Source organism: Hesperophylax consimilis, chromosome 18 (assembly GCF_061612785.1).
Source record: "Hesperophylax consimilis isolate HC1 chromosome 18, BYU_Hcon_1.0, whole genome shotgun sequence".
Classification (NCBI taxonomy): Eukaryota; Metazoa; Arthropoda; class Insecta; order Trichoptera; family Limnephilidae; genus Hesperophylax; species Hesperophylax consimilis.
In genome coordinates, this window is record NC_142853.1 from 16,654,236 (window position 1) to 16,677,779 (window position 23,544).

A 23,544-nucleotide genomic window follows, 5' to 3' on the forward strand; every position below is an offset into this window, starting at 1 on the left:
ATAACTCATAAATAAATAAACAAAGTATTGATTTTTAAAACTGTATTTTATTTTCTTATACACAATTCATAATGCTATATTTTACATTAAAATTGAGGAGCAAACTTAATATTGTTCCTGACACTATTATTTCTTCGTAGACAGGAAAACTCTTGTATAGTTAGAGGTGTGACATCGTATTTAGGCGTGACATTTTACTGTCTAGAATTTGTAGGCTAAAGCTAATGTGTTCAATTATAGCAACGCCATCTCCCTCATGAGTCATGAAAATTTAAAAGTATGAGACATCAAATTTTTCTTTGTTTTATATCTTTCAATTTTTTATCATTAAAAAAGACTTGAAACATGGACAAAGTCGGGTAGTAAGTAAATACAAACTTGCTTATATAATATTTCTTTATATTTAAAACTTTTTTATTATCTTTGTACTGAAGTTTTTTGTAATTAAATCGACTTTTCTAACTCATAATTATTTAAAGTCACATTATTTGTTTTTGCTTTTTTTCTTGATTGCCTCGGCCCGCCCTTAGTTCTCTTCCACTTCATCCTCCTGTTCTGGAACCAAACCTTTACCTGAAATCAATTATCATAAAACTTTTAAACATCTCACAATCTAATTTAGTTTGGTAAAGATTTTTCTTATCCAATAAAATAATGATATTGTTAAGTTCTAACTATTTTATACCATCAAAATAGCACAGCTGAGAATATGGTAAGATTGTAGGTTGAATTTGGGATGAGTTGAGGTACACTAAAACTCTGTTATGAGGAATGGAAAATCCCTAACGGTATGTAAACACTTGCTATGTTAATCAATTTGAAAGGAACAAATTCCGTTTGCGGTTGGTTTTTTCCTTTCCCATGATTCTACCACTGCCAGTTTCAACTCAGGTCTGAAAGTGTTAAATCGTGTTTTGACTATGAACTAGAAGACCAATATAAGATTATGCAGGTGATTTCCCCAGCGGAAGCGACCCAGAGGTAGGCCAAGGAAGACATAGCTAGACTGCGGGGAAGAAGATTGGCGCAGGATGCGAAGGACTTAGGATTGGTGGTGAATGGTGAGGGATATCAGCCAGTGGAGAGCATTTGAGGAGGAAGTTAAATCCCACCCTGCGATGTAGCGTCTTGATGTTGATTAATTTTATTTTATTAGATTCCTTATGACATCTATAGATATGTACAAAAATGTTATTACATGAACTTATAAAAAAATTATCTGCCCGATATCTAGGTCTATTTTCAAGAAGTTCAGGCCAGGATTCCACAAAGTAAAAATGATCCAAGATTCGTTCATTGTGATTGGATAGAAAGATGATTGTATAAATTATTCAGTTAAGGGGTAAAACAGCAGCAACATAATAGATAAAGTACATTATCTAGATGGCAGTTTACCTGTCTTTCTGTGAGGTTGAGAGCTACTGCTATCTCGTACCGCCTGAGACGAGTGAGGTAGTTAGAGTGGGTGAACTCATTCTCCAAGCTCCGCACCTGGCTCTTGCTGAAGGCGGTTCTCTCCTTTCTGCTGCCCTTGGATTCTGAAAAGAAAGATATTTGTACTTGTGTGTACCTATCTAATTAGAGACCTCCATGAAGATATATAAAAAAGGGCAAGTATCATACATGATAGAATAGACTGAAGGTAGACCTTTTTATCTTTGAGCTTTGAGTGCACATGTATTTGGCACCTGTCGGAAATAAGTTTTATTTATTTAAAAATAGGTATTTCACCTTCCTTTGTTAGAATAACTTTGTTTTAGAAAATACCAGGAAGCACAATCATAATAACATATTCACATAATATATGTAGCGATTTTTTATTTGAGACTCAAACGCCTACAAATCTAATTTATGCAATCCTCACAACACTGCATACATATTTCAGAATCATATTAAACGGGCGTTAAGATCACGACAAAAATAATTTAATATTTCCTTCACCTTCTCCGTTATTATGTGCTCCTGATACTAAATTACATTAAAAAAATTAAAAATCGTTTTTTTTAAAATCACCTGTACATGTACTAAAATTTTTGCTTTGATTGAGGATTGAATCTCCCTACAGGAACTGGAGTCGACCAACTCTACCAACCTCGCCAAATACCGATCGGATAGGACCGACATTTATTTTGTATATTCACTGCTGTAATGCCATCCAATTTCATTTTATTTTAGTTTATTGGGGAAACAATCAATTATTCAAATAAATAATTATATTTCATATAAATAATTACATTTTTCATGTCCGTGTGTGTGCACGATTGCCACCCAAATATTGCCACTAAATATTGATACGATGCATTGTCATCGATAACGAGTCTATCCGCCGAGTTTCAGTTCAATCGGATGCCGGGAAGTGGTCGCCCTTAATTTCCAGTCTGGTCGGGTTAATTTTCGCTTCTAAGATTTGCATTAATTCACTACCGAAAACAGATAGATGTGGCAATACACTAACAATGAATGTGACCAAAACTAAATACATTGAATTTAGTATTAATCCTTCCTTAAGAAACCCAGAAAATCAAATTAAAATATGTGCTTGCAACCTGACAAATACGATAATATGTGATCGCCCTTATTTAGAACATGTAACTAAAATTAAATACTTAGGTATTATTTTTGACAGCAATTTAAAGTGGAAACAACATATAACCACTACAGCAAACAAACTTAGAAAATTCATTTACTTTTTTAGACAAACTCGCAACTTTCTCAACCTAAGCCAGCTCAAAACAATCTACTATGCACTTTGTCAATCTTTAATAGAGTATGGTATCATAGCATGGGGAGGAGCAAACGCTGCCGCCATTGATCCAATATCTAAAGCTCAGAAACTTATAATAAAGATTATCCTCAAACTACCAATCACAAGCAGTTCGGATGAAATCTTTAGGAAAATCTGTGTTATGGACATTAGGCCGGCATAGTCCAGTGGTAACGCATTGGACTGCCATTCCGAAGGTCGCGGGTTCGAACCCGGCGTGCGCAAATAAATTTTATTTGATTGATTTGTGTTATTTCACAATTAATTAATTAAAATAATATATAGTATATTTGCGGCACGTTCCAGAGTGGAAGATACTACCAGTATCGCCCTGGTGTAAGACCACCATTCAGAATTGAAACGTTGCTCCAAATGGCTTTAGCCGTGTTTAGTGACTAGATCTGAATAGCCAGGTACTTCCCCACCTTCCTCTTTCCCTTCCCCACTTACCTTCAGCCTCACAACATCCCCCAATTGGGGATGCCATAGTCTCACTGGCTCCAGACGGGAGCAGTTGGGACTCTTGTGAGGTATTCACTATAAAAAAAAAAAAAAAAAAAAAAAGGCAACTTTATGCCAAAAACATACTAACATACCTCTTCAAACACAAAACTACCTAATACAAAAAAAAAAAACACAAAACTACTTTTGACAATATCCAAACTGCTCGTGATACTAGAACCAAAGGTCATAATTTCTTACAAATCCCTTTCGCTAAAACAACTTTTGGCCAGAGAAATTTTAGATATTTTGCAACAAGGCTATATAATGCTCTCCCACTAGCCATTAGACTGAACGAATTTTTTTTGAAATATAAAACAGACATCAAGTCTTGGATCATCAGCCAAGACAGATCCATGATCAAAAATTTTATAAAAATCCCTACATAAGTATGTACTCCAACTAGATGCTGATTAACAAATTTAACATTTATTATTATTATTTATTATTTTGTATCTTTTTCACAAACATGTCATTTAATGTAATGAAATATTTTATGTATCAAAATATATGTAAACATTAATTCATGTATCAAATACGTCTGTCTCGACACAGGTTTATCCTAGTGAGACAGACATCGAAAAAAAAAACCTGTAAAAAAACTTTATATTGATAATAAAAAAAAAATAAAAAAAATCACGCATATACACATTTCCCTGAAATTGGATGGCATTACAGCACTTAATATACAAAATAAATGTCGGTCCTACCCTGTTGGTATTTGTGCGCAAATGGGCGACTGACTCCAGTCCATGGGGGGAAGGTTCAAACATCAGTCAATCAATTTTTTTTTTAAGTTTCAAAAGATATTTTTAGTTTCATAACATAGTTCACAGCAATTTAAGAGCTAGTCCCTGGGGTGGAAGGTTCAATCATCAGTCAAATAAAATAAAAACCTTTGAAATTGGCTACTAGACTGCCCAAAAGATGGCGCCGGTATAACCGGTCGAAAATTGAAAAATATGCGTATCAAAAAAAAACTTTTTTTACGAGGTGATTTTTTACACAGATGTTCTTAGTTACTACTCAAGTCAGAACAATCCAGTTATAAAAACTCTGTTATTATACAAATAGGTAGGTACTTACACAATCATTAGAAAAACTTAGTTATTATACAAATAACTTATCGAGGTTTGGCCTATTACATAATCTGTCAGCCCCATAAAGCCTGCTACAGACCGCACTATATTCTCGTGGCTTGGACTATTGCGTAATCTATCAGCCCCATAAAGCCTGTGACAGACCACCCTATAAACGCGACATATTTTCGTGGCTTGGCCTATTTCAACATATCGCGCGCCATACATTCCTATTGGTAGTGTATGGCGGGCGATATGCTGAAATAGGCCCAGCCATCATATTTATAGCGTAATTTGTCGCCTACCTTAAATGTATTCAGGTGAAATCAATAAAAGGTTATAGATATAACAATACCACAAAATAAGTTACTAATGTTCAACATTGTACAGTGCAAATATCGTTCATTTCCGACATAGTTCAAATTGTACCAATCAAATGCATGTCACAAGGTAAAACCAATCCCTCAATTTAAGTGTAAGAAAGTTATAAAGGTTTACACACATCTGCCCTGATGATGGACAGTGTAACGCTCTCCGAAACGTTAGCTAAAGAAGGAGGTAGCATAACACGGCATAATATCCCAAAAACAAATCATGATAAGTTATAAAATTGTTTTAATATATATAAAAAGTTATTGACAGTATTTTAGTTACTGTTTACAGCTCACGCCTTGTGTAAACAGGTCGACATTTACTGGTACGATAGGTCTTACTCGATTATTGCAGCGGAATCATAATCTAGAATCAAGATAACATAATATTGCATCATTATATTCGACATACATCCGTTATCCGCTTTTGCTTTTAATAGAATTATCTTTGTGATTTTGCCGCCCGTCAGATATTATAGTATTATAACGTCACTTCCGTTTATATAACATTATGTACCCATCTTACTGCGGTACAGTGTACCTACAGACCGACATACTTATCTCGGGGCGACGCTATTTTATATATTGGGCCTAGTAGGCCGACCAGTAGGAAATATATATCCCCATTTTCCAGAAATATATCATATTATCCCATAGTTTCATAAATTAGTACATTGGTAAAATGCATGTCACCATAATCCGGAATACGAGTGTGAAATAAGGTGGGTAGGCACTTAAAAATACAAATGAATTAAACACCATAAAAAGCGAACAAACACTTTTATAATGGTCGGTGCTAGACTTTTTCCTTCATTAAGGCGAAGCTTAATGCCAAATCACTATTTTCATTAATCCTTATAACGAATTGGTGTGCATTATGAATACCAAAAAATATGCTTTAGATAAATTGAAGGTTTTCCTATCGCTTCGCTTGAGTTGAATATAAATAAAAAAATAAAGTATTCAGTAAAAAATATAAATGTAAACTACTTAAAAAATATTTTTTCAATAGAATGTATCAACGCATAAAGGAAACAACTTTTTGAAATACAGTATTATAGCTAAAATTATTTGTGACAGTTTCACTTGATTAACTTTTTTGCTTTCTTATAAAATTATTTACAAAATAAATAAAAACCAGTTTTGTGCTTGAAATCGAACGTTTCTAGACTCCGTTTGTCAAGCGATTTTAATGCCTATTACCTACAATATAAGCTATACCAAGAATATACACATTTTTGGCTTGTAGCTTCCTCTTAAGCCGGATTAAAAGAACTCTATTTTATATTTATGAATTATTAATGATAAGTCAATAATATTATTGTTTAATTAGTGAACAGTTACCAAACCTCGTGCCCGAAAAATACGTTTCTTTTCTCTTATTTAATAAATCTAAACCAAAATTTCCCCTGAAATCTTAACGTTTGTAAATAGGTAAGTAAGTACCTACCTACTTAATTATATATTTCATCGAACTTTTTTTATTTATTTCAAATGCGGAATTATACCATTTGTCCAAGGAATATTCACCATCTCAACAACAATTATTTTTTTTTACTTCGGGCCGATACCTACGTACCATAATATTGAAACAATGCGAACAAGAAAGTAATTCAGTTTTTTTTAAACTTTAATCCATCTTTTTTAGTAATTCGAATTTTCGTCCTAGTTGAGAGTGCATATTATTTCGCTCCTCGTATCAATAGTTTCTTGAAAAGTCCATTAAATAGTGCAAATAGCATCCCCAAGTTCATTATTGTCGTTTGGTGGATGTAAATTTGATGAATGTTCGTGTTGTCAATCTAACTATAAGTGACCTACGGAATCTTCAAGAATGCAGCAGAACTCAAAATAAACCAACAAACATCACCAAGCTTCCTTTCCTCTCTCATCGTTTCTTTTCATTTACCTATCCGGTATTGTCCATTATTTGTACATTAATGTCCATTTTTGTCCTTTATTTTTTTTATTTTTTTTTATTAATTTATTATGTAGGTACATCTATATAAAAAAAAGGTTTACATATATTTTCTTGGCTTTGCCTGTCTCAATCCTGTGCCGAGACAGACTAGTTTACAAATATTTTATAATATTAAAATAAAGTACATTTTTCAATAAAGCAAAAATATTTGACAAAAATTGGTAGGAATTGGTAACAATAATGAGATAGAGGATTATATTTGGGTGAGGTGACTAATTATTGCACGACCTTTTTCGATGATCCATTGTTTGATCAGGATTTTGTATTTGTTAATATTATTCGACTGTCTTGTTTTTTTCAGTTAGGTTATTGTATATTTTAGACGCAATGTATTTGAAATTTCTTTGATCAAATGTTGTGTTTGTTTTAGGTGTTTGTATGAGTTCTTTGGTTTTGTGCCTCGTGTTTACAATATTTTGGGTATTTTCAAAAAATGTATGTGTTTTATTTTTAAACAGATGAGTTAAGATAGTTTTTGTGTAAATTTGTCGAATATCTAATACATGGAATTTCTAGAATATATCTGCAGTACTTGTTATCAAGGGAACTTTAAGGATAACTTTCATAATTAATTTTTGTGCCTTCGATAATGAATCTATAGCAGCAGCTGATAGTGTAGCACCTCCCCATGCGATTATTCCATACTCAATGATAGATTGACAAAGAGAGTAATAAACAATTTTCATAAATATTATATACATTATACCTATCAGGTATCAAACATTTTGATATATTTATGTATTTGATATTTATTTCTTATCACTAAATAAAATAAATAAGAGTTTTTTATGAAGAAGTTCAGCTAGAAAGGTAGGTACCTAATTATTTTACGCGTGAGAGATGTTTCGCCTTCCGAAGGCATTATCAAACTTTGGTGAAGCACTGACAGACGATCTATCCATATTATTTATGTATACTTATATTTTTTAATGAAAGAGCTCTGGTGAAAAGTTTTCAAACATTGAATATTTCTATGAAAGTGATTATTATTACAATAATTATTTATTACGTTTACCTATCTGGACTGGAGAGCAAGGTTCTTTGAAACTATGTATTTTTCAGTGACCGGATAAATCATCACAATGATAATTCATCACATCTTTAAACAGTTATATAAAGTCATGGAAAGTGATGAAACAAAAACTTTATTAATTGGGTTAAGTAGGTTAGATTAGGTACGGTTTAATTTATATTTTCATTGTTTCTAATGACTTTATATCACTTTTTAAAAGTGTGTTGAATTGTCACTGTGTTGAGTTATCATGGAACCGTATTTTTCTAGGAACCTTGGGCTGGGAGTCGAAAGGTTTTATGTAAATACATCGGCGATGTAAGTTTTCTTTCAATGGAATTCCAAGGAAACCTTTGTTCAATAGTTATTGATTTTTTACTTGGCTCCATTTTGCTATATTTAACTTAGTTGAGGGCTAGAAGTACATAAATATGTATCTAGTATCTACCTACATACTTATCATTTTTGTCTATTCACCCTAAATGAGATTTTTATTTAATTTTATGACGCGTTGACGCTATCAAAACATTTCCCATGTTGAAAGGAGCCGACTTAACAAATATATGTCGGAAACTGTGATTTAGTATTACACTTAGGATTTTTTTAATAAGTAGGCAGTTATTTTAAGAACACGTATTCCTCTATTGTTTTAATTTATTTATTACAAATAACTCTTAATTTAATACTCAGAAGTCGGGGACGCCCGAGGAAGACATGTCACGACCAAGCGAATCAAATACTTGAGTCGGGCCATGTCAAGAGTCAGAATAATAGAAGAGTATGTATGAGACGATGTATGAATGTGAATGAGGCAAGGAGTGTGTGCCAAGACCGAGTTGTTTGGCGGGCCGTCCTCTCTGCGGGAAAACGGCGTTATGGTTAATTAGTTAGTTGGTTACAAATAACTATTAAAATAAATATTTGAAAAATAAAAACGGAATTTTAAAATAAATAAAATTTGTAAACACTTCCAAAGAGTTTCTACTGCCCGAAGTTAGTGGGACTATGACATCCTCAATCCGTTATCTTGTGGAAGGGAAAGGGGAAGATTGAGAAGTACCTACCTTAGAATATTGAAATAATCAGTTCATTTAAATAAAATTTTATGTTTTCGAGCAGGAAAGAGAAGGAGTGAAGGTAGGTGAAAATGAACATGAACCTTTTTTGTAGTGGGGAAATTATTTTGTTTTCTATTTCCCCTTGATAACATTTTATACATTTTGAGAAAGCGCTCCTTCATTTAATCATCATCTTATGACGAGCCGCCCGTGACTTTTAGAAAAAGTGACGTTTAGAAGCGTGTGACCCCGTGAACCCGCTAACAAGCACGAATGTTAAAAGAAATGCAGCTTTACCCGGTGCCTCTGTCTTCCCCAAACTACCTAACCTACCCTCTTCCCTCAAGTGTTTGTCGCACCGCAGCTCCCGGGGGACCGAAATGTTGTCATTGTAGTTGAAATTATTTATGTGAGAAGCAATCTCTCACCCGATATTAATTAAAGAATTGGATGGTGTCGTTAAACTAAACCCAAAATTACGACACAGCGAACCAAATAATAAACCAAAGTTATCGAGTTGGTAAGGTAGATACCTAGTACCTACTTTTTAAAAATGGAACTAATTTCCAAAATGTTCCAAAATTCCAAAATGTTACAAAATTCCAAAATGTTACAAAATTCCAAAATGTTACTAATTTCAAAATGTTACTATGCATTTTCCGAAATGTTACTAATTTCCAAAATACAGGGTTTTCCAATGAGAGTTGTTATTTTGATATTCATTCGTAAAAGATCAATGATTTCGTTGCTTGTGTGGCACGTAGCGCCGTCTTGTTGAATGTAAACGTTGTCCAGATCAATACCATCCAATTCCGGCCATAAAAAAATCATTAATCATTCACCGTAACTGTTGCTCCAGCCTCATTTTCGAAAAAGTAAGGTCCAATGACTCCACCGGACCATAAACGGTACCAAACAGTTGAGGATAGAGAGGCTTTACAACAATAACTCTTGGGTTTTCCGAGCCCCAGATGCGACAATTTTGCTTGTTGACGAAGCCACCGAGGTGGAAATGGGCCTCATCACTCAAGATGATTTGCATTTGATTCACTCAAGTGAATTTTAATAATTTCAATGCGTTGTTGAAGCGTGTATTGTTCGATTTTTATTAATGGCGTAGTTTTTACTTGTCAAATGTCAAAAATGACAGCTTCAAAAGTAACATCTACCGAAATAGTGGGCTATTCAAAATAACACCTCTTATTGGAAAATCCTATATTACTAATTTCAAAATAATGTTACTAATTTCCGAATTGTCACAAATTTCCAAAGTGTTTATACCTTTCCAAAATGGTTATGCATATTTTTAATGTTGTTATCATTGGTGCGAGCGTGTGCCTATGTTACAAGTAATTCAATTCTAGTTAGTCATTTTATTCGTCGTCTTCTAAGCATGTTGGATGTGCATAATAAAAATAAGATAATTAATTAAAAAAGGTAACTTTCAAGTCACACGTGGAAACGATAATGGATACGCGATAAAAGATCTTAGCAATAATATTCCATGGGAGGTAGTTATCTAAACAGCAGTGGTAGTAAATGAATCATTTCAACTTAACAATTACAGTGATTAGATTACTGTCTTACTGTTTTATGAGTTTACTCCTAAAGTTCATTAAAATATATATTAATAAATGTTTGCAGTGGCACGGCGGCGCCGGCGTTCAAACATATTATCCACTGAAGAAATAATACACAAGTCGATAAAAGTGAGCTAAGGGCGTTTCCGAATGCTTGAAATAAGTTATTATGTTTCCTTACCTCTGGTAAAATTGATGAAACGTTAAAAAGATAATCCAGTCTGAGTTCTACGAGCTGACAGGTCATATTTAAATTATAGTATAGATCTAATTTCTCAGGGCCGTACTTAGAATCTATAGACCCTACCAGGGGATCTGTAAGTAATCCATAATCCCCCGTAATTTATAATCAGCAAAAATCGCATGTCAGATCCATTTTCTTGCTATAAATCTATATATAATTCATTATTAAGAGGAAGCTACAAGCCAAAAATGTGTATATTCTTGGTATACCTTTTATCGTAGGTAACAGGCATTAAAATCGCTATACAAACGGAGTCTATAAAGGTTCGATTTCACTAAAAAAACTGGTTTTTATTTATTTTGTAAATAATTTTATAAGAAAGCAAAAAAGTTAATCAAGAGAAACTGTCGCAGATAATCTTGTCTATAATACTGTATTTTTGTTAAGTTGCTTCCATTATGCGTTCAGACATTTCTATTAAAAAAAAAATTTAGTTTGAATTTATATTTTTTATTGAATAATTTATTTTTTATTTGTATTCTAATCAAGCGAAGCGATAGGAAAACCTCCAATTTATCTAAAATATATTTTTTGGTATTCATAATGTACACCAATTCGTTATAAAGATCAATAAAAATAGTGATTTGGCATTAAGCTTCGCCTTAAATTGTAGAAATTATTACTACACCATTTTTAGAAGTAAGAAATGATGAGATAAAAATGAAACGATTTTAAAATCAGTATGAATGAAAATGAAAACAACGATTTTTTAAACATTGCGACGAACAACTGTATTTAAAAAAAAAAAACAATGATTCTCTGCTCTCCTGACTAATGACTTTTCATTTTCATCATCATCGTTTTGAAACTCGTAGTAAAACGCTATGAAATAAATCGGTTCATTTCCCAATAAATAATCATTACTATACAGTTTCTACAAGGTTTTGTTTGGAGCTGCTGCAATTGCCTCTTCATCAGTGAATACCTACATCTAACTTGTTAAGAAATCAATTTATGGTAGGGGTCTCTTTGTGGTGCGGGCTCATAAGCTGCAGCCTAGTTTGCTGGGCGTAAATACGGCCCTGACACTTCTAGGGATTATTAGTTCAATGGTGTTAATGCAGTGATTACTTTTAACAGTACCTATTGAAAATGTGCGGTCTCTGGTGTCTAGGATAAACTAAATTTGTTTGCATTGATTTAACGATGCCGGGAAGAAAGTCCAAAGTCATGGTATTGTTGCATGCCGTGGATCTTTGGACCAAGTGGATGTTACAGTGCCCTTACTGACACCCTTACGGTGTGGTGGTGCATTCAGTAGAAGAAAGGGAATGGGAGGTTTGTACCTACTTCCCAAAAATGCAACTATGAATGTTTCGGAAGAACATTTGCTTAATTTTTGAGTCATTCATCAGTGGGATTATTTCTTGAATGATGAGGCCCCCGACCACAAGGCCAAGACCGTATCAAAGTTTCTCAATGAATAGCGGCCAGGCAATTCTACTGACCAATCCCATCGAAAATACCTGGAACTTCATGAAAAGCAAATGTTCAAGAGACACGATCCATCAGCAATATCAACGATCTAAAGAAGGCGATATGTGGATAACCATGTTCTTCACATACTTCTCTAGTCTTGCATGATCAAATAAATATATGGGTGACATGACGAAATATCCACAATAAAACACTTGATTGTTAAGATTTTGTGTTCGGCATGGTCTCGAGAGAGACGGGCAATGTGCAGGCTGGTGAGGACAAATGCTATTAGATAGTTACTATTGACAATTGATACGAGGCTAGTAGGACACAATAAAGTTCCTAAAACGACGAAAATGGCAGTGAGGATCACAAATTCACACTCCCGCAATTGTGCACTACACTGCAATAATAATTGTGTTTCCTTACCTTTATTTTTAAACTCATTAAAATCTCAAATTGTAATATTTAAACATTTAAGACAATATTAGAAATTGAACCCAAGTTCTCAGCCTTGCCGGGGCTTTGCTCTAAAACTGAGCCAATTCGACCCTATCCCTTTCGGTCATATTTAACTGAATCATACTTCGACTAAGATCTACCTCTATCTATCTTTATGTGTGATTGTAAGATTTTTCCCGAACTAAATGCAATCTAGATAGTGTCTTTGAAAATATGTCCATTTTTATTTTTCCTGGTTTCAATTCCTAGATGCGGCCTGGATCTTTTATGATTTTTATTTAAGAGTCACTAATATTGTATTCAAGAATTAAATTTATTATGTAGAAGTCGATTTTATATTTTCATTTTAAATGTTTCTCTTTCTTATATACTATGTCCACTATTAAAATTATGTAATTTACAAATGAAAAATGTCCTCCGCAACACAGGTGAACTAGCGTGGAGAACTAACAGTATCTCTGTAATATTAATATGTTAAGAAAAATAAATAAATCAAAGGTGAAGTGTTTTCAGAAGAGCAGGTCTTTATAGAGCAGTGACAAAATACCAGATATTTAAACCAACAATGTTACGACAAAATAAAATATCCGTTTTGCGTTTATTCAAATATAATTACAGTGTTATACAATGAAAAGCGATACAGATGGATAAAAACATATGAAAATGATTAACGAAAAAAAATTTTACGTGTCGTTCATAAACTTTAAAAACCTATTTTAATCGACCCTTGAAAATTGATAATAATTTTTAGTACAAAGGGTAAAGCATATAGGTTTTAATGTTACATCCTATTTCTTCTAGCTAACCCACTAAACAATTTTTAAACGTTATTTGATAATGTGGACCTCACTGGGAGCTTTACTTAGTACTAAGACCCCCATTTTTTAATTGTAATAATAATTTTTTTTAAATGTAATATGAAATAAAAAATTTATATAAAATAATATGCAATAATCAATGGTGTAATGACAAAAAATCTTCATAATTATATGGTACGGCTGTATAAAATAATGTGTGTGTTGAAATGGTGTTGTGTATTACGTATACATGTTTTATTCTTTTACGTTATAAAAACTTGTAAAATTGCCCTTTTTCTTTAGTTACTTTTAGTTTAGTTATTTTATCTATTCTTTTACTGTAACATTAATGTATTTCAATGATTTCCTTTAAAATTATTATTTTACATTCTCAAAATTTAACGAAAATATTCAAATAAACAAAGTATTTTATAAAAACTCTAAAATATTTTCTGGTATTTGTTTTTCCCTGGTCCAATCCCAATATTAGCGAATTCGACGCCATCGAGACTGCAATGTTGACAATGGTCAACAAGTACCTACCTAGTTAATTTAGTAAAAATTTCAGTTGGATAATTAATTGGATTATAAGAATCTCACCATCGTCGTTGAAGATTTCCACAGATGGTTTATCTAGCGCTGCATTTTCCGTGGAATTTTCTTCTTCCGTATTCCAGCTTCCGTGGAAATCCTCGACATTTTCTCGAACCTTTAAATTGGTTTCACTCTCCGGGAAGCGCCTCCCGTCACACATGACATTATCAAAGTTATCCGAACTGCACTGGTCATTATCGGAAGAATCATAACTATTTATATCGGGATTTGTTCTACATAAATCTTCAGCGGAATCAACGGCAAAATAACTCTGATCTCCTTCAACCAAATCGTTTTGGTTGCAGCTCAAATCACTTGTAATTGACCGACAGCTCTGAGAATTTTCAACATATTGCAAGCAAACATTTTCATCGTGAGTTCGCAAAATCGTTGTTTTGTTATAAAACGTATTCGCGTATCCGAAAAATGACTGAAAAGACGAATCATAGGGTAATCGCCCACTTTCAAAATAACTCGGCGGTATTGGGGCGACTGGAAGACAATAATTATTTAATTCATTGGTTTGTTGGTAGTACATCTGATTGATGAAATCGTAATCCTCTTGGAAATTGTTTAAATTTGACGCTTGCGGTGAAATATTGTTCGATTGTTCAAAAATCGAATACATTTCACTGTTTTTGTGTTTCGCTAGGTTTTCATCCATTTTAGATTGAAACCTTTTTGACGTCGTTGTAATTTTCAGTTTGTATTGAACTTCTGCGGCTGAGTTCTAAAGATCACTGAATCATATTGAGATGGTTCGTCTTTCCACGTGCAAGATATTTTTCTGATTCATCTCCCGACCCAATAAGATGATAATCTTCTGGCGGGAGGTGGAGTCTGTAAAAGGGGAAAGATCCTATTGGCTGGAATGATTCAATTATTTTTATGATTGTCAGATTATGAATATTATGTGTGTTGTCACTGCAGTGACACCATTAATTAATTAAATTATGTGAGATTAATTCATTCGAATTTGTAAAGAATATTAATTAAATATATCATAATATCTAGGGTCTTTGGTCAATATATTATGACGGTCGCAGAAATTCCGATTTGCTTGAAGTTGATATGTAATTTCACAATATTTTGCGGGAAGTTGATTTGCAATTTCACAATGTTTTGCGGGAAGTTGCTTACAATTTCACAATGTTTTTGTCTTCTTTCATTAGATACTAACTCTCTAATACGCATATGGTCCACTAAACAAAACAAAACCTTTTTTTTTTCAAGTACAATTTGCAGATTTTAATATGTTCTAATACAAACTGCACGCACAAACAAACAGACGCGGATAGTGACTTTGTTTTATACTATTTAGAGAATAATTAGTTATTCTTATGAAATTGATTATTTTATTTATGTACGTAACCCGGACATGATGCCCAAGCCAACACAAATGAATGTTTAATAATTAATTAAATTATATTGAACAATAAATAACAAAGTAAATGACAAACAGGATGAGTAAAAGGTGGAATGCATAACTTTACCAAATAACTATTACGTTACTAGTTAAGGCGATGCACTACGTCGTGTAATATTTTAAATTGAGCCGCCATCAATAACAACCCTTATGTATATGGCGATAAGGTTTAAATTCCCGCTTAACACCATCCGCCTGTTTTGATTTATGCAAGAAAAAAACATGGCCAAAAAGTGCCTTTTATTTTATTTTGTGGATGTTCAGGCATAAATATTTAATTTTTTTTCGATCATTTTATAAATAAGTTAATTTGCCACAGTATACAATAAAATCATAACCGAAAATGGGTTCATAAGTAGGAGATTTTGAACTTTAAAGCAGTTTTCATAGGCCTTTACATTATTTTTTTCTGGGCTTATAAAAAGACTTATCTAAAAAATACTCGATTATTTCAAAGGCCAGGATGTATTCTACTCGCAGTATTTAATTAAAGCATCTGAAACATTTCTAGGCGACCAATTGTTCAAACCAAAAACACATGATTTTGAATTACTACGTATGGCATCGCCTCAAAATGTTGTAACTGGGTTGAGTACTGAAGCGAATAAGGCTGGCTTTTCACTAATTTAGTAAAATTTACGACGCAAATTTTGCGTAAGTTTTTGATTAGTTTCTAAAAAGTGCATTTACATATATTACGCATCCAACTTATGGTAATGAATGCTAACGGATTTGTTCAGAAGTTTAACTTATTAAGTGCTCACAGTGACCGATCCATCTGCAACTTTATTTGTGGTAAGATGGCTTCCTCAACATCGATTTGCTGTGTCAATATTTATGAAATTTTGTCAATAAAGGCAAAAGGGTCCAAATAAAGTACTTGAATAGAAATTGTTCCGTTTACGGCAGAATTAAATGAAGGAACGCTTCTTCTTATCCGACCGGCTTAGAACTCAAATACGTCAGAAACAGATACTTTGAGATAAGATAAATAAGAATGCTTGTTATTTATACCACCTGAAAAATAAATGATAATATCTCTTCGGTTTTCAGAATCCGCAAATCCTCATATAGTTACATTTTTAATAGTATTTTGATAAAAAAAAGCCGTACTCATTTTTCTCCATGTAACGTCGTTTACATTGGTAATTTTTCCATTTGTCACGTAAGCGACTTATGATACAAAAACTTTACGAATTTTTTGGGTCTTAATATTGCGTCTCCTAAACCTACCATTCCAAAACTATAAAAATATTAATATGTATTGTAAATCCTCCAAGAAATGTTTTAATGAACACCAATATTGAATTTGTCTTTATTCTAATCGAAAGTTCGTGTGAATGTTGTATTAACATCAGATACAGCTACTATAATATTTATTTTTATTAATACCCCAACTAGGCAAATGCCCGTATTATGGTGGTAATAAATAAGAAAATATAAAAATAAATCACAAGAAAATATAAAAACAATTATACAATGTTGTCCATATATCGTTATACAAATGGTAAAACAAAAACAAAAATAATAAAAAAATATAAACGATAATATGGATAAAGTCGGAATTAATTCACTTAATGGTCTTTCTCCAGTCAGACAATAATTTCTTTCAGGAAGCTTTCCGATTTCATTCTGCCACATTCTATGAGCCATACGGTAATTTTCTTTTGAAGAGGGCCTGTTTTAATCTTACTGCATTGCTGCTTGAACCCATTATACACCTTAGGAGCCAGAAATACATGGAAACGTTGTCCAAACGATGTGTTCATTTTTGGTACTATCATCCTTTGTTCTGATCTTAGTCTTGTCTTGTATTGTATTAACATCAGATATAGCTACTATAATATTGTATTAGCATCAGATACAGTTACTATAATACTGTATTTACATCAGATACAGCTACTATAATATGGAACAAACACTTATTTTTGTATCGCAAAACCAAATTCTCGGAGAGTTGCAAACATACAATTTTAATTTTCTCAATATTATGATATGTGGAGTTACAATATTTAACACTAGGCCATCGATTTGCACTCATAATCTCCAATATATATTTATCATTTTTTGTAAAGAGATCCAAACTTTTCCAGGTTACAATAAAACTGTCATTTTTTTTAAATGCTTCTACTTTCATCATTGTAAGCGAAAAATTGATTGCGAAATGATGGAGGACTCTCTGGCAGATTTACATGAATCCTGGACTGGCAGATACAGAACCGACGCAACGCATTTGTCCACTCTGCGATTAGCCGACATTCTAATGATTATTAAACATGATTTATCAACATGCTCTTAGTAGAATAGTATTGAGATGTCAGATGTGATAATATTTTAATAGAAATTGGCTGTCCTCAATTATTATATTTTGCGGTTGTAAACATTTGAATAAAAAAATTAAAAAGAGAAATTTAATATTCTTGTACTGCAGCATTATATTATTTTAGCCAATGGACAGGTTGACCGATAGACTGATGTGACTCAACGGCCGAAAGGTTAAACAGAGATACTGGGTTCAATTCCCATATGCGACCGTTCCTTATTTTATTTCCTGTGTCTTGTTCTGTTTCATGTTTCATTTATTACTGTTATCTTCTTCTTCGATCATTGTGTATTTTTCAAAAATATTCAAAAAGATATTTATTGCACAACAATACAGAGTACAAAGGGTATAGCTTATAGGTTACATCATATTTCTTCCAGCTAACCCAACAAATACAAATTATATTACATAACCCAACAATTACATGTTAACAAATGTACGTAAAAAAAAAAAAAAACAGAGGTATTTAATTTATGTAAGGTATTCATTTAAGGTGTAGTAACATTTGTTAAAAAGAAATGTTTTTAATGATGATTTAAATTTAAGTATGTCGGTTATTTGTTTGATGCTACGTGGAAGGTTGTTATATACTTTAATGGCCATGTAGTATGGTCCTTTTTGAAATATAGTTTTGTTTTCTTTTGGGAATAATAAGTTTTCTATGATATATATTATATTTATTGTTGGCATGTACGAGTGACTAAGTTATAGGTATGTACTATGTAGTAGGTTATCAAGGAAAATTTTGAACGAAAGAGATTTTATATCGAACCTGTTCGACCAAAAGAGATTAAAAAAACACGGCGGTTATAATACGATAACTCTTTAAACATAGATTAGATTAGAAAATAATGTAACAAACCAGTGTTTGGTATTTTAAATTGTCTTATCAGTGAGAGTTAGCATCACACGATTTATTGAGAATTTTTAAGCTCGATTTAAGAGATATTTACGTTGATATAAGTAATCCTGATAAACAATCTCACAAAACTCACAACATTCCAAGCAAAACGAAGTATGCACACTGTCATTTAGGTACGTTTTTACAAAGAGAAATAAATATCTACCCAAACGAAATTTTAATTCCATTATTGACTATTTATTATGATTATTTTGACGGCCGGCATAGTCCAGTGGTAACGCATTGGACTGCCATTCCGAAGGTCGCGGGTTCGAACCCGGCGTGCGCAAATAAATTTTATTTGATTAATTTGTGTTATTTCACAATTAATTAATTAAAATAATATAAAGTATATATATAAGTATATATATATAAAATAATATAAGCACGTTCCAGAGTGGAAGATACTACTAGTATCGCCCTGGTGTAAGACCACCATTCAGAATTGAAACGTTGCTCCAAATGGCTTTAGCCGTGTTTAGTGACTAGATCTGAATAGCCAGGTACTTCCCCACCCTCCTCTTTCCCTTCCCCACTTACCTTCAGCCTCACAACATCCCCCAATTGGGGATGCCATAGTCTCACTGGCTCCAGACGGGAGCAGTTGGGACTCTTGTGAGGTATTCACTATAAAAAAATTAAAAAAAATTGACTAATTTAGATTTTCAATAAACAACATATTTACGTGTAATAGAAAATGAAAAATTATTTTGACCCAGCCTACATTTATATAAAAGTAATAAAAGTGAAATAACTAGGTAGGTAAAGCCATTATTTTCTTAAAATATCATTTAAGATTTTCACGGCCAAAATTATTTTTGTTATTTGTTTTTGGGGTGTTATGCCGTGTTGCGCTAACTCCTTCTTTAGCCAACGTTTCGGACAGCATTTCAGTGTCCATCATAAGGGCAGATGTGTTAATTCATAAAAATCCCGTAAATATTAATAGAGACGATGGAAAGCTAAGCTTAATAGTTCTTGGTATCCGGTAATTGACGGATACACCAGAGCTAAACGAAGAAAACCACATAAAAACTATACGTTAATGTTAATATACGTTAACGTTAGCTCAGAGGGTTGGAGCTGATTATTTTCTTATTTCAATATACCTGAGGAGGACTTCTAGTTATATAAAAAATAACCTGTATTTCTGATTCCATATTATTTTTTTGCCATGGTCAGCTCAGATAAACGGTAGGTATTATATTTGTTAATTTTGATTAGGTATTTTTATAATTAATTTTTAGGCTGAAATACGTATTTTTCAAGACAAAGTAATCATTTTCTTAAATAAAAATGTTCGTTTGTTCAAAATCTTGAATCTCCGAAAGTTCTTCACAGATTGCTTTTAACTTTTTACATAACGTTGTATTCAAATACGCGTGTGTTTTTATATACCTATATATTATATAGGTGTCACCTGTGACAGGTAAAAAAATGTTGTTTTTTTTTGGAAAAACTGCGCCATCTATTGGAAGTAAAAGCAACACGCGCTATTTTTTGTCTATCTGCACCGACAGAATGAGCCACAGCAACGCGGGGTGGAATACAGCTAGTAAAAAGTAATAAATTTATGGTAAAACTTTTTTTTTCAAATATCTAGATATTTCTCCTTTGTTAAAGTTCGCAATGTTAGACTTATTTTTTAAATAAAGATGGCTTTTAATAAATGGATTGGTTTTCTTATTATTCATCATGCCGAATTTGCATTTAAAAATTATTATAAAATACCGACCCCGAGTGATTATTCACTTAAGGCGATGCACTACGTCGTGTAATATTTTGAATCGAGCCGCCATCAATAACAATCCTTACGTAGATGGCGATAAGGCTTAAATTCCCGCTTAACACCATCCAGCTTGATTTAGGCACGAAAAAAACATGGCCAAAAAGTGCCTTTTATTTTATTTTGTGGATGTTCAGGCATAAAGATTTTAATGTTTTCCGATCATTTTATAAATAACGTACTTTGCCACATTATACAATTAAACCATAACAGAAAATGGGTTTTTAATTAGGAAATTTTGAAGTTTAAATCAGTTTTCATAGGCCTTATAAATTATTTTTTTCTGAGCTTATAAAAATACTGATGTTAATTTATTTAAATCATCTGAAACATTTCTAGGCGACCTAATTTTCAAACCAAAAGCACATGATTTTGCATTACTACGTAGTGCATCGCCTTAAAACTATTACACGAAAAAAAAAAAGTTTATGTGGATTTTTCTCTTTGAGAAAACCCTCCACAATTTCCAACAACACATTCGAGTGGGTACCTCCGATCATCAATCAAATCTGTTTCAACATCAACAGAATCAACAGTATTAGAAAAAATAAAAATATTATAAATATGATTTATTATTCGTATTTAAATTGTTCAAAGTGGCCACCGCAGCGGTTGACAGGATCTTCAAAGGCGCATGACAGGGGAGGAAATGGGGGGAGGTGAGAAGTTGGGGCAAAGGGAGAAGTGAGCCATCTGTTGCGCTACTGAACTGATGTGATGGGGGAATGTTGACAAATTGGGCAGTTAATTATTCATTATTCTAAATTAGCTTTTGACACATTTCACGTTAAACAAACTGACGAAGAAACGCTTTGAAATGAGCGCCCTAGTATTTTTTAAAAATAAATTTGAAAGAAAATTATTAAATTAAATAAAACACAGAAAGAAGTAGAAAAGGATTTTTCAAATTTAAGTTAACTTAAGTTAAGTTTCGTTTTTCATTCAATGTGATGTTTTTTAGCTTTACGTTTCATGACATTGATATTTTTTTAACAATAAGTTTATTTTTAAATTATAAAAAAGTATTTTTAATTTAATTCGGTAAAGTGCGATCGCTGATAGGCCCTAAAACGATACATTTTTGTGGTAGTGCGTCATGATTTATTTTTTAGTTTTAGTTTTTTTTTTTAATCAATTTATGATTTAAGAAAATATTTTTGAAAATACATTTATATCGAGAAAAAAACAGTTGGAATAAGTGGTAAAGTCAGTGGCAGTGCATATCAATTTAAAAATACTTAAAATTGTCGTTACACGAATCTTTCAGGGCTCTGGTAAAATATAACTTTTGGAAATTTCTTGGCGGGAATGTATTGACGGTTTTTTTTTCATCGGGGAAATTTCCTTGGTCTATTTATAGTGGGAAATCACCTGGTGAGATACCATCATTCAGAATCGAAATGATGCTTGAAATGGCTTGACTTGAATGACCAGATCTGAAGAGTCCCTCCTTCCTCTGCTTCCTTCCCCTCCCTACTACATGAAGCCTCACAACTAGGGTTTCTAATGCATATTCTCTAAAATACCCACGATACATATTAAAATTTCCAACAAGTTCCTTTACCTTTCTATGGGATATGGCATTTATTTTTTATTATCTAGTAATTTTCTCTTTCGTTCATGCTTTGAAAATAAAAACTTGTTTGAAAATTTTGCTGCAAAAGAAAACGAAATTATGGTACATTCTCACAATTATTGTAAATATTATTTTTCAATATGGTTGGATAATCAAGAAATCCCCAGAATCCTAGCATTTTCCCCACAAAAAAACTACTCCACGCAATTCTTGAAAGTTCTTAGAATTTCTATTGTAATTATTTGAGGAATTCCTTACGAATTCACAACCCTGCACACAACATACCGATATACATACATACACTGGGCCCAGACAGCTGAGAGCAGTTGGAACTCTTGATATCTTAAATTATTTTATAAAAATGTAACTTTCTAACTATATTCCAACCCTGGTCATAAAGTTGCCGCAGCTGAAGCAATATTGAATGCGGCCTGTGATATTTATAATATTTACCTTCATTTGCTTTACGGTAGACCTGTTGACGTCCCCGATGACTAAAGTATAACCAGCCTAATGGCTGTTTTACATGACACCTTTTTTCATCCAGTTTGTCTTATCTGGTTGAAAAAAGGGACGTGTTCTATTCTGGTAGTTATTACCGATTTTCGTACATTTTAAGATGGTGGACATTATTTGACGTCTGCCACCTGTAACTGTTTATTGTAACTATATTACGAGAAAATGTTACATGCAAACTCAGTTTTATATTGAAAATATTAGTAAAAAGATTACAATATCTATTTATTACTCTTTGTGAGTGTGTATTTTTTTATTTTTTTTATTTTTTATTACTTTATTTATTTTCATTTCTTTACACATATTATACATATTAATAGATAGTATATAATAACACAATATATAATACCAAATAGTATACACAAGAAATGAAAACCCACTAAGGCACTGCCTGAGTGTGGGTAATATAAAACGATTACTATATTTCAAGTACCTAAAGTATAATATACATTAGTAGAAAAGTTTTTTTTGTTTATATTTATTATAAAAAGTAAAGAGAAAACATTATGTACAATAGTTTATAAAGTTTCAGCAAGTGAGTTGTAGAAAGGATCAATAAATTTATAGTAAAAGCGTTTCAATATCTGCCTCATTTAGCCATAATTTTACCTCTATAATATATTCTATCTTTTTATTTATCATTTGAGTTTGTAGTGGTAGAAGGTTAAATGTACGAGGACCAATGAAACTGCTATGTGTCTGCATTAATTTAGTATTGGTTTGGGGGGTGTAAAATATATTATTTGTTCTTTTGCTCATTCTGTTTTCATTTATTTTTGTTTTTAAATAAATATTTCATAGTTTGTAATATAAATAATTTACGAATGTTAAATAATTTAGATTCCTTGTATAATAGGTCGGTCGAGAATGTTTTATTTTTGTTATATATGACTTTAATTATGTGTTTTTGAATTATTTGTAGAGGCTTAATGAATGTATCAGGTGCACCACCCCATCCTATTATGCCATAAGTGATTGTGCAGATTGCACCAGAGAGAAGTAGATCATTTTCAATTTTTCAGCGTTTAAAATTTCCTTGAGTCTATAAAATATGTAGGTAAGATATCTTAGTTTAGAAGTGGTTTGATTAATATGTGATTTCCATTTAAGATTAATATCTATTGATATTCCTAAATATTTTATATTTTTGACAT

At 32.3% G+C, this 23,544-nt stretch overlaps 1 protein-coding gene across 1 annotated transcript; it reads right to left on the reverse strand.

Moving 5' to 3' along the window:
• Positions 1 to 182: 182 nt before the first annotated feature.
• Positions 183 to 14,574, reverse strand: LOC149415437 (uncharacterized). The gene is made up of 3 exons (XM_089642389.1): positions 13,869 to 14,574; positions 1,396 to 1,538; positions 183 to 573 (listed from the first exon to the last, which is right to left on the reverse strand). Exons 1-3 carry the CDS (start codon positions 14,524 to 14,526, stop codon positions 445 to 447), a joined length of 930 nt encoding a protein of 309 aa, XP_089498515.1. The 5' UTR covers positions 14,527 to 14,574; the 3' UTR covers positions 183 to 444.
• Between the last annotated feature and the right edge of the window lie 8,970 nt (positions 14,575 to 23,544).